The sequence below is a fragment of the Crassostrea angulata genome, chromosome 6, assembly GCF_025612915.1.
Source record: "Crassostrea angulata isolate pt1a10 chromosome 6, ASM2561291v2, whole genome shotgun sequence".
Lineage (NCBI taxonomy): Eukaryota > Metazoa > Mollusca > Bivalvia > Ostreida > Ostreidae > Magallana > Magallana angulata.
This window is the reverse complement of record NC_069116.1, coordinates 29118058-29131316: the sequence shown is the minus strand read 5'-3', so window position 1 is coordinate 29131316 and position 13259 is coordinate 29118058. Positions and strand designations below refer to the sequence as shown.

Genomic DNA, 13259 nt, shown 5'->3' with positions numbered 1-13259 from the left:
TGGATCATATCTTTGATTTTTCGCATGAAACATTCCCTGCGGTGCAACATTCTGACATTATTTACAACGCATTACGTGAGATTTCGTCAGCGATCTTTATCTTAGACAAAGAGTTGATACCAGATAGGTGAAGGATTAAAGAAAAAAAATGATTTAACAAAAGGATTCATCTGGCAGCTTGTGTATTTTTTGTCATTAAATTGATACATCATCTTAGAGAGATATACCAGTATTCTCTCTGAAATTCACATAAACATTAATTGTCAATAAAATATATCTAAATTAATAAAACGCATGGACCGAGTTAATCAAAAAAGCAAAGTTTCAGGAAGTGAAAATAATCATACGATTACAATATATGTACATGTGTATGTAATTTTAGTAAAAGAATCTAAAAGAACCGAGAACCATTTAGAGCGAGAATGAAAAGTTACTTTGAATCAATAAAAACATTTATAAATTCATGACCAAATTTCATTTTTTTCTAACAATCTCGAGAAAAAGTTGATTTACATCCAACAGCTTCTAGGCTATTATGCAAATTCTTAACACAGTTTTAATACCAAATGAATGAGTTGAACAATTTAAAATGTATAACAAAAATAAATACAACTTACAAGACAACTTACAAAAGCCCCCCTCCCTCCCCCTCTCTCTTATTATTCTTATTTTATTCTTTTTTAGATTGGAAAAACGAAGATTCTTTGGCATACTTTAAGATGATTTCTTTTGTACATGGTTTAAATATGCCAGTGTTTGTTTTTAATTGCATGTGTACTTTTCAAAAAAAAAAGTTTCAAGACCTTGACTTGCAAAAAAAAAAAAAAGGAAACACTGAAACTATCTGTAGTTGTTTTGTTGTTTTTATCATATTTTTTTTAAATATTATTTTAAAATTTTCTTTCCTTACGTAAGGAGAAGGTGGGATATGGGGGGGGGGTATACATACGTCTTACTATGACGTCACAATTGCACTGGAATAGTGACGTAAGTGAAACCTCATATGGTTACGAGGAACGGATGTGTTCTAGAGAGAAAAACCATTTTCTAAATTTTGGAACTCCTGTGCGCTCCAGCAAGACCAAGATGAGTCAAAGCATTGATATGAAGGTAATTACACATTAATTTTAATATGTTTATTTCGGAGAGGAAAGGTGGGGGCTGCTATTTCAAAGCAATGTCAAAAATTCAGAGATCCTTGTATTTATCATTAAAGCTATTGCAGGTTGGTGTTCTTTGAAAAATGAAGTTTACATGTACCCCCCCCCCCCCTTCTAGGTTGCCACCAGTGTATTTATTAAAGAAAGTTCTTTACATGAACAGATTAAGAAATTACCCCAGAGGGTGAGGGCAGGATCTTAGGGTGTGTATTTGTTTGCCTGGGGGTGGGTTGAGGTATATTTTTGGTAAGCTACAACGTATATTCAGCGAGTTCCTATTTTCCAGAGGAGGGGAGGGGTCTGCACCCTTCCCCAACCCCGGCCTATTGATACTGAAGTTGTTCAATGATAATGTAATCTGTTTAAGTGATATAATCATACTATAAGTACATAGAATGAAAAATCACGGTTAAAGTCATTTTTGCATGTTTCGTAGATAATATATTTACACACAAGGTATGTAAATACTAAAATAATAGAATTGACACATTTCTTTTAAATTTTGATTTTTATGCATGCATATTCGTTTTACTTTCATATTTAGTTATTTTGTTTATAAAGCTACTTTTTTCATTTGCTTGCTGGCAGTATAATACACATGTAATGGTTTATATTTCGCAGGTAATTACTTCTTTAATGATCGAATTCCATGATGCATTTAAAGCATAAAGGCTAACTTTTATAAAGTATATAAAATTAATCTTCTGCCATGTAAATCAAATTAAAATTAATCAATATGATCACAGGGACAGCAGATGAAGAAAGAAAGGGTCGATGTAGCAGAGACTCTGAAACAGAACCAAACACGAAAACGTCTGTGGAGAAAACCAGTATGTCAAAAAACTTAAAACAAGTTAAAGGACATGATTCATTTCAAGGAAGACTCATCAATATCTGTTATATTAATTCTAGTTTATCATTTAAAAGTAGATTTGATGATAAAATTTATTCATTAGATCTGCTTATTAGAATTTCAAATATGACATTTTTAGCCAAAAACTGTCAATTAGTAAAGAAAACAATTTCAAATATTTTAAGCTTTATATACCTATATATATATATTGGTATAGAACTCTTCTCTATAAGGAAATCAATATACATGTAGTCTTAAATGGCCATGACCATCGAGCCATCTTAATTCATAGACTTTGATAACCGATACGACAGTGTACATCAATTGAATTTGTTACTTGCAGAAAAATCCCACAGAAAATGATGGGAACACCCAGATTGGTGACCACATCAACTGTCCCACAGAAGGCATCTTCCGACTGCACCCACTGGAGAGTCCGGATCCGGAAGTAAGAGGCCAATTCAAAACTTCAGCACACGAGACTCCCGGGCCAAGCCGAATCCCACCTGTCCCAGGACATTCTTGTGTTGGGTCGACTGATATTGAAACCTCAGTTTGGGTGGGTAATAAAAAAACAACTACATAATCCCCGCCCCACAAACTTTGCCCCCCCCCCCCTCAAATGATAACACATGGCCATTACAAAAGATATATGAAATTTACAAAAATCCATCGCATGTTTGCAAAAAAATGAAGTATTATAGTTCGAGAGTATCAGATTTCACATCGTCAATACCAAGACTTAAAACTGCAGGTATGTTTTATATCAATTGCAGACCAAGGCTGAGGAAAGCATAAGACAAACCCTTTTTGAAGGTAGAGGATACCCGAAAGGTATTTTTCGGCTAACTCCAATTGTAAGAGGCCTATATATACCAAAAGAATGTGACCAACCCCTCTTTAATGGACATGAAAAATTGGACGATGCCACTCCCGGACCAAGTGCCATTTCAGATCAATCATGGACGGATGATATTGATGATTTCAATTATGTAAGTTCAATGAAGCAATATGAAATTAATGCAATAAAAAACAAAAACAATTCAAGCTACATAGAGGCTGGCGATGCTTGATATAAATAATTAAAATTCTTTCTTTTTCATTGCCATCATAGGAACTAGACTTAACAAAAGATGTGCACTCGCACGTGGATCTCACGGTATGTATTTGTACAGGACATGAATTTTTAAATTTTTATAGATAGATTCAAACATTTATAATATAGAAAAAAATGTTAACCAATCTAAGTTTATTTATAATGGCCTTTCAAATGTTCTAAACATTATTTCTCCAAACTCCAAAAAGGTAAGCTGTGAACTGTTGAACTGAATGGGCATGGTCACAATTTTTGTCAAAAAATATTTTTTCGATTTTAATGTCTACAATGCTTCAGTAAGGTATTTTTAATAGGCAACCAAAATTTGATTGTCATTTGATGAGTTATAAGCGAGTTACAGAGCTTACAATTCTTCGCTATGTAAACAAAGCCTTTTTTTTTACATTTTGAATGTTGAAGTGAAAATTCCAGTTTTAGACCTCAAATGAATGTGTTAATCGTTAGTAACTGTTCATTTATGCATAAAATTAATACGAAGATAGACAAATCAGCTTGAAAAAGATTTTTTACTGGTATATTGAACCTATGTAAACAAAAACAGGACACGAACCTTGTTTACATGACGAAGAATTGTGAGCCCTGTATCTTGCTTAAAACTCATCGACTGGCACCCAAAATTCATTTGATCATTAGAAATGCATTCTTAAAGCATTGTAAATAATAATAACAGAAAAATAAAATTTGACCAAAATCGTGACCATGCCCCTTTAAATAACTTTTAATTCTAGACCTTTTTTTTCGCAGAACGTAATTGCACGCAATTCGAAAAAAAGAAAAAGGGAAGAAGACGAGGGAGACGAGGAACTAAAACCTGAACGGAAGAGGGCCCGACGTACGGGGAGCTGGGTACGTTAGCATTATCCAAAGGATGTGCATTCTCCCGTCTTTTACAATTTGCATATGAAATTATAACAATTTATAGATAATAGCAACTTATGGTTATATTAAAAAAAACTTATTGTCTTTGCCGTTCTTATTTGAATCTTATATATATTTTTTTTCATTATTACAAATTTTCCAGAAATATTTATTCATAGTTTTAGAAATACTGGTAAACCTTTTTGGGTTGCGCATGGCAAATAGAACCTTTAGGCCCTAACACCCACTTTAAATTACAGACACTTTAATATTGTGTTTAAAATGCATCCCCCTCTTTTATTTATAGTTACCATCAAAGAAACGGAAAAGGGAGGAGGATGCAGATGATGAAATGTGCAAGCCTCCCCCAAAACGGGCCAGGCACACTGGCGGTTGGGTGAGTTTACTTTTCTACATATTTATTTATTTCAAAATATCTATTGATATGATGGGATTTAGAGTCCTACATTTTCTAAATTTGTAAAAGCAAAGAAAAGTATGCAATATTTTTCTGTAGAATAATTTTTTTTATTAAATAAGTTAAGCCATTAAATAATTTGTTTGTTTTTGCTTTGTAGATGATGTGAGATCCTCAACATTTAACAACCATTTCGTGGCAGCACTGTCTTTACACTCAGAACGTTGCTTTTTTCCCCAGTCTTCTTCATTTTACCAAATTTTATAAATAGCCCGCTTTAAAATGTAAATTTTTTTATTGGTGTTATATTTTCTGCTTCACACAAAAATTATGGCTTTAATCCAAATATAAAATTTTCAAACTATACAGTTGTATTGTTTTTTAAATTGTTGTTAGCATTGGTTTATAGATGTTTATCGAAGTCTAGTAATTATACTTGCATATAATGTTTTACTAAAGCCTAAACATTGATTTTTAAAAAGACATGGACTATATCAAAACAAAAATTAATATTAATTAATAAATGTATTATATTATCGATCACATGCCTTAGAGATTTATCATATCATACTCAAAGGGAGATCAAGTATTCATTCATTTTCAATTGAAAATATTCATTTATGAAAATTCATAGGCCTTGCGATATGACTTGGATTTGATGTATTATTGTTTTGCAGAAATAGTAAATACAGAATAAGAGATTCATGATTACCTGTGATCCACTGTACACAACCGAATTACGGTAAAAAAAAAGAAGGAAATTTTAGCCGGGATTCAGAATAGCGAGTAGTATTCTGTGGTTGGTTCACTATTTCAATCATCATAAGTATTCTAAACGTAAATTCAAAATCGCGGGTATGATAAGGCAACTAACAGCGATCAAATTCCTCTGATCGATATGACGTCACAATAAGCAGCATGATGTCATATCTTACTCAGAAACATGTCAATTTTAACTTTATCTCTGGTTTATATTATAAAAATTACAGACATAAAATATCACTAGAAACTCTTTTAACTGAATATATCTTCGATTTCTCTCTATTACGTATAATTATCATTGATGACGTCACAAGCATGTTTAAAAAAGAAGATCATGTCGGGAGACAAATTATCGGAATGCAGTGTAAACAATGCCGAAATAAGACTTATTTAATACAGATACCTAAGATTTAGATGAGTGTCAGTTCGAATATAATCAGGATAATACAGGCATGGATATTTTGTTTAATCAGCGAGTGTTATAAGGTAAGCGGATCGACATTTATATGGCTTGACCAGCCTTTCCTCTGTCAGTGTGTACAAAAAAGGCAAAAGTGTAACACTACCCTGGATATTATGAAAGATGACTTTGGTATATATCAACGGTATATGACATAAACTACTTGAAAAGTGCTGCTAGAATCCCGTGCTTCGTTGTTTTAAATGAAAAATACGTAGTATTTTCAATGATATTTTAGAAGTTGAGAGGGTTTCCGATAAATATTTACAATATTTATTTTATGCGATGTACAATAGGATTCTAGCAGTAATAGTAATAAACATGAACTAATTTCCAATCGAATTATTGTAGAAAACATACAAATGAACTTCGGGGTAGTGTTACACTTTTTGATTTTTTGTTAAGGTAAAAAAGTGATCTATTTTTAACTGTCATGTGATACCATGGCACGGCAGCTACAAAGATTGAGTCGATTCCGAAGTAGAAAAATAATATCTTGGTGAACTCTTTCACTTGGTATTAATATCCAGCGCTGTTTTCATAAAAATAAACATTATTTAAATTGATCATAATTTTGACGGTCATTAAACTATGAGTTGCCTTAACCTACCCGCGATCTACTTAAACTTCCTTGTTTTACCGACAGAAATGGTGAAATTGTAAAAATTGTCACTTCAATGCTGATATCACCTGACCTTTGACATGCATGGTTTTCTATAGACATAATAAGCTAACTTGGTTAGGATGTAAGTAATAAATCAGATGCTTGTACAATGAGAATACTATTCAATGGGCTTGCTAACATCCTAGATTCCACATTTACACCATTTACAGATATAGGTAACCATGTGAAAATAGCTAGTTTCAAATAATTGCGTTACAACAGGAAAGTTATTCAAAGGACTAACTAACATCCTGGATTTAATATTTAAGCTTGATTTTTAATCAGGAATTGGTCCCTGGAAATACAACCATAAGAAATTGATTTATCCGACCATTAACAGGTATAGCTAGGTTGGTAAAAATAGCAAATTTCAAATAATACAGTTATACTGGAAATGTATATAATGCATAGACTGTATTAATGTTAAACAAAAGTTGATAATAAAACCTAAAGAAAAAAGTTGCGCTCTCTCTCTCTCTCTCTCCGAATCTTAATGTGAATCTTAATCAACTCGATGAGTGATATCCCTTTGCAAAGCTTTGGTTGATTGAAAACAAACAACTCGTTTAACATTTACCATTACAAATCATGAGAACTCTTATGTATCTTGGATGTAATTAATTTTCCAACACATTTGAAAGTTCATAAAACAATCGAAAAAAATGAATAAAAAGAGACTTAATATTGTAAAAAAATGTTTTTTAACGATGGTTAAAGGTGAAATATAAAAACAAAATAAAATCAATTAGTAACAACTTTTCTTCACTCCAAATTACAGAATAGTATTTGAACAATTGACATAACATAACATGAAACATTAGTCGAACTTAATGCGATTTTATTTTTATTTTTTTTAATCATGGTAATAAAGAACTAATTAATAACCAAATCAATTCAACTGGTATCAGCTTATATTTTAACATGATAACAAGATTGGATATGTACAAGTGATGCAAATTGTTTACATCACAGCCATAAAAAATAAAATAGAAATGGAATTAACATCCTTTTATTGTAAAGGAATATATATATAGTTTTCTGATTTTTAAAGCTTAGCGCTTTATTGTCGTTAGACTTCTACTTCCGGTGCATCAAATAACCGCCCCATATGAGCAGAAATATGCATCACTTAAACTGGCTAGGGAACCAGTTTCAGGGGTTTACGCACATAGTTGCACGGGCTATTGTGAATATAAAGTACGGGCTATTGTGAATCTAAAGTGCAGGGCTTACGTACATCATTGCAGTCAGGCAGTGATGAGGAAAGATAGTGCCTAAACAGAAGCTGAAATATAGAAAAATCAAATCGATTCTTTCTAAGCTTGCACAAAGTAAATTTCCTTTAGAACCAAGCTAGGTTAGCGCTTTTCAGTACTATCAGTACTTTGATTAATTTCGTTCTCACTCTCGTCATCAGATTCTGGAGTATTTCTTGAATTGGAACAGTTGATTCCTCTATATTCTCCACATCCAACTGAACACGCTATGCCATTTTTTCGACAGCTACATTTCTTATTGTCGCAGTTGGTTTTACAATTGCAGTGGATGATTTTCAGGAAGTCGGGTGCAGGTGGTTTTATAATAGGTAGAAGTTTGCCAGTTTTAAGAGTCCAACCCCATTCTGTAGGATCAAGGTCTGCCACTGATTTGCCTTTCCAGTACTGACATTGTAAGTAAACTCGCATTGAATGAACTATGGCAGCATCAGAAGTTGGTGGAAGTGACAGCACTTGGATTACAGCATTCCTTTTGGATGGCATGGTTTTGTCGTGAACTTTCTCCATCTGAGAATGTCTAAACCCTCTAGCGGTACTCCACCATACAGATTTGCCTTTATAATATCTTCTTTGCTAGAATTTTCTTGCAAAAATACAGCTCCTTGTGAATTTAGATAAATGTCAGTCAGTATCTTTTTCAAGGCAGCAGGTTTTCCAATGCCATGCAAACGACTTAAGTTGTGTCACAACCTGTTAAAGCATTAATAAACAGGAGTTGACGACATCTATCACTTACAAGAGCTGACTTTGCTTTTGATATATCCAAAACTCTGTGGTTTTTTATTGACGTTTGTTTGTCAATGGTGTAAAAGATTTATCTGCCTTCTTTTGGATAATGGCATTGCAGAACTATAGTCAGTCCCAATATATCTATGCTGCATATTTGAACGATTCTTAATAAAAATACACATACCTGTGACAGAAATGCAATTGAAATCGATGAAAGGGAAAATTTCCAAGATCACTTCATTCACTCATTATCATTTTTCCCTCGTAAAAATTCACAGGAACGAAAACAGATTTCCTACGGAGATTTATTATGGGAAATGTTGACATCTTTTCTCCATTCGGAAGTACTCGGGACACCTCGTGCAATTTTTCAACGTTATCATCCGGGCGTCATCATCTCCTTGGCAATGGAAAACCCCCGTAGAATTTTTATTTTTAGCCGTGTATTGATACCCGACAAGCTAGAGGGGGCGTTTCAAAAGGGAAATCTTGGGATTTTTTCATACTATTGAATGAACATCGTCTGAACCAAGAGGTATTCATAAATATCGAATAATGTTAGTGTAGCCGGTGTCGGTAGAAATAACTCAGACAACGTGAATTGGTCAAAGGTTCACTTCATTCAGTAGAATTATAAGTTTTATAAAAACCGGGACAGCTTCCCCCAAGACAGACAATATATGTATATATATCATCAGAATTTTCAAACGATGTGTCTGTCTGGACATCGAAGTGGAAAGTGTCCAGGTATTTCACATATAGCATTTAGTACAGAATATTGGCGGGAACAGGTAGAACAGGTTTTAGATATTATGTGACATTTATTTATAGATGAAGTCTGTCGTCACTGGGCTAAAAATAAACACTCACACGCACACGAACACTCTCAAAACAAATGCTAAAGCGCAAGTACATATCTAATAATATAAAACCAATTACGACACCCACTCATCGAAACGATCGGGTGCTTTTCGAGATCTTGTAGACCTTCGCGGCATAACCGGTGAAACTGACTGATTCGGTAGACTATCGGTAAGTATACGCAGCACAGTTAAGGCTGGAATTTGGAGGCGGGGCTTATTTGGATCAACTTTGAACTCATGAATATTCATAAGATATGTAATTTAACGTAAATAACATCTATTTATGGTAGTTGATTAGTTTTTGGATTTAATTTCTTGTTGAGAAAGAGTTAAATCAAATATTAAACCCCTCATTGTGCAATAATGATCATTATTTATTTATTTTCAATGAAAACATTAATTGTCGTTTGGTTCCGATCCGCTCCCTTCCGACGCTTGTATTGATCCGTGACGCGTCGACTATTTTTAGCTGGTAGCAAAATGGCAGGCATGGATGTAAACATGTGCGCCGAGATGTTGTGGATTGATACTATGCGTGTGGATGTCGAACTATGCAGGAGATATGGTAAGTATTGGACATATCATTCCATAAACTAACGTAAACAGTATGATAAAGAATGTAAACGCAGTACTTATTGTGTGCTGAAACAACAATGTGATGTAAGGATCGAGATGTGTTTTCCTACGACCACATCATCTGATCATGGCACATGTTGTTAATAATTATGAAGTTTTATTACTTTTCAAAGCACTAGCATGTCAATTTGTTACACAAATGATTATGTATATCAATACTTTAATTGCATATAACTTATTATTTTAAAGAATATTTAAAGAGTATTTAAATCCAACTTGTTGAAAACGTCTTGGACAAATAAATGTCGATGGCGATTTATCAGCTTTTCCCCATCAGACATCAGATTTTACCTGAATGCACAACCTTCCAGTTCCACATTGATTATTTATCAGCGACGCCCTAGATGTATCAATGTAGAAGATAATTTGTGCCACTGTTTTAGACTGTGTTGGTTTATTAACATGGACTGGTATAAAATCAATATTTTGTTTTTCGCATGTGTACCAATTAATTAAAAGAAATCATTTTTACTCTGACAAATTGCCTTAAAGTATCACTTCTGACTGCTGATCCATGTGGCTTCAAATAAAAATGTCACTGCTCAGCTTGTTTACGTAGAAATTAAATAGTCTTAATATTTATTTAGAATTAATTTCTCTATAACAGTGTGTCATAATTATATTACCAGTATATGTAAAATTATGGTCTAGAATAAAGAAAGATGATACAACATAGGTTAATTGCTGTGAGAATAATCATCTCTGAGTCTCTAATATTGTATTGTTTTGCTGACCAGTCTTAAATATCAACATGATCATGCAGGTTGTTTAACATGTTTAATTTATCAGAACAATTTTTAAATAAAAGGTGCGGGGTACCCGTGTCATCTTAACTATCAACATGATCAGGTTTTTTCACATGTTTAAATTATCAGAACAATTTTTAAATGAAATTATTTGTCAGGCGCATTGACTGTCCTTGCAGACAATTAAAACATTTTTCAAAGCAATACAGTTATCCTTGTTAGGTAGCATTACATTGTTAATTGCTACAACTAGATTGTCATCACCTTCATTCAACTCGCATCATGCAATTACTGTACACCTGGCTTTCAATGACAGGGGTCAGTCAAAACATTTCGTTGAAACTTATCTGGAGTTAAGGCGGCTATGTCGATTAAAAGCTGTTATGTAGTGCACTGTATAATTTTGACTTTATTTGTTTTAATTGAACGGAATATATAATCTAGAAAGAAAAAGAGTGATAGCTTTGAGGTTTCAAAATACGAGGTGCTATTATTTGTCTTTCACACCTTTATTAGCTGATTGCCAGCCTCAAAGACTGCATACTGATCAACTATTACTTGTATCGCTGCATAAAATTTGAGTTCAAGTCTAAATAACGGGTAATTTGATGATTTCATTTACACTGTAGCTTATACATGTATTTCATTTGTAGACTCCTGTACTACTTGTGTTGTGTAGAAGAGGTGAAAGATGCGGGGTACCCGTGTCATGGTGTTTGATTCCATATGCTGTGTGCTCAAGTGACTCATTACAATCAACTGCTTCAGCCCCTAAGTTGAATTTATCCAATTGCATTTAACATGTTTTTGGTAAGATTTAAAATACAGTGCCTTACATATATATTCTGTGGGTGGAGACTACCCTGCATGTATTTGTGTGTTTTCATTCTGCTGGAAATGTAATTAAACTTGCTCTGAGAGTATACACTATATCGCAAACATTGATTGCTTAGCATTATCCATTGACGATAAAGATTGTTTTAATGGGGGGGAGGGGGAGGGGGGAGGGTTCTTTCATTTACATCTAAGTCATCTTGGAGTATTAAGTTCTCTTGATTTTCTTCAGTATATTGGGAACATTTGTTAATTGCCACAAGAAAATCTGTAATGTTAATAATAATATATATTTATATTTAATATATAAAGAAATCAAAATTTAGGAAAAAAGAACATAAAATACATGTACATGTAAATGCCCAAGTGGCATTTCCAATTATTCTTCTATGTAATGGTGTGTCCATCTTGGCATATTTTGTGTTCACTATTGTTTACAAGAACTTTGAATAAACATCAGAGACTAATTCTTTGCTCATAGGGTTGTACTTTATCAAAAAAGATTTCGTCATTTGACATTGTTTAGTTTATACTGTTGTAAAGTGCAAGTGCTAAAATATATAATGTTATATGTTAAACTTTGTAGGCTTATGCGTGAGACTATCTGCATCAATTGGTGAATTGGCTGGTTCTACCTCCCTATGTTCCTGCCTGTTACCCAGCTTTTCCTATGTGGAGACTATCGGCATGATTTTGTATGAGGAAAACAATTATGTGCCTTCATAACCTCCAAACAGAAATATCAACATGATTATATATGTTAATTATAAATATACAAACCTAATCTTAGTACATGTATTTATATGTTGAATCTGAGCTAAGGATTTTGCAACTCTTGGTTTGTCTTTTTTAATTATTAGCAATGATATTTAAAACTTACAGTCAAAATTAATCTTAATATGCAAATATTATTTATTTAAACCATTATTTATTTGTTAACAGTTTCCTGACTATGAGTTATTTTTTCAATATTCCCTTGAAAAATGAATAATAAATGTTTGAAAATCTATGTATTTGTTGTTGTGATCAACACTCAAAATCTAGGAATTTCATTGTTCATGTATTGTTCTTTGAGTATTTGTTCAATAAGAAGGGGGTGGGGGTAAGAGTTTTGTGCTTGTCCCTTCTTAAAAATTAACATTAATGTTGAGGAATACTTTCAAAAAAATAAACAGTAATTTTGAGAAAGAATGTGTTTTAAAATATATTTCATTCACCAATTATTGATTTAGGTAAAAAATAAAATGAAAAAATGCACGGCTTTGATTGTCGCTGAATACATGCACGGATCTTCTTTTTTTTTTTTTGGGGGGGGGGGGTCAGCTAGGGGGATCCAGATCCCCCCTGCAAAATTCAAATTTATTTAAATTACATTACAAAATTATACCTTGGACAACCCCTTTCCTGGCAAACTCAAATAACTGTCGTACCCCCCCCCCCCCCCCGGAAAAACTTTCTGGATCCGCGCATGGAATATAAAGAGGTAAATGCATGTCGTAGTTATCTCTCATTTTTTTTTTCTTTTGATGAATTACTGACCCACGCTGTCACTTGAAATTTATAAATGCATGATATTTATTTCTACTTGAGTTACAATTTTGCCTCCAGCAATACAACCAAGGGAAAATATCGCAAAATGCTCGTAATGTATCAAATTTCCCACAACACTAGATCTACAGAGTTATTTCCCTTAGCCGAAATCTAGATCTGCATTGCGTTTGAAAAGGGGGTTAAGTTAAGGAAAATACATGTACATCATCTTCAACGCATTTTCGCAAGGGCATAACCTGCATGGATACTTTTGATATTTTACACAGTGATCAAGAAGGTTTTGAGGTAACTGAAAAATGCTGCTGGTTTGTTTTATTCTCCGGATTTGTCT

General features: G+C 33.2%; 1 protein-coding gene and 1 long non-coding RNA gene across 2 annotated transcripts; both read left to right on the top strand.

The window, feature by feature from the left end:
* Positions 1–957: 957 nt before the first annotated feature.
* On the top strand, positions 958–4575 carry LOC128187439 (uncharacterized). Its single transcript, XM_052857882.1, has 8 exons — positions 958–1110; positions 1907–1990; positions 2357–2572; positions 2790–3005; positions 3128–3172; positions 3875–3976; positions 4296–4385; positions 4567–4575. The coding sequence occupies exons 1-8, from the start codon at positions 958–960 to the stop codon at positions 4573–4575; spliced, it is 915 nt and encodes a 304-aa protein (XP_052713842.1).
* A 4998-nt stretch (positions 4576–9573) lies between these two features.
* On the top strand, positions 9574–12386 carry LOC128189369 (uncharacterized). The gene is made up of 3 exons (XR_008244230.1): positions 9574–9726; positions 11197–11353; positions 11964–12386. It is a non-coding gene; the product is annotated as an uncharacterized LOC128189369 (long non-coding RNA).
* The last annotated feature ends 873 nt before the right edge of the window (positions 12387–13259 follow it).

Coding starts and splice junctions, on each gene's coding strand:
- LOC128187439 (XM_052857882.1), top strand. CDS start 958: ATGACGTCACAATTGCACTGGAATAGTGACGTAAGTGAAACCTCATAT. Junction 1,991..2,356: donor AACGTCTGTGGAGAAAACCA/GTATGTCAAAAA, acceptor TGTTACTTGCAG/AAAAATCCCACAGAAAATGA. Junction 3,173..3,874: donor ACTCGCACGTGGATCTCACG/GTATGTATTTGT, acceptor TTTTTTTCGCAG/AACGTAATTGCACGCAATTC.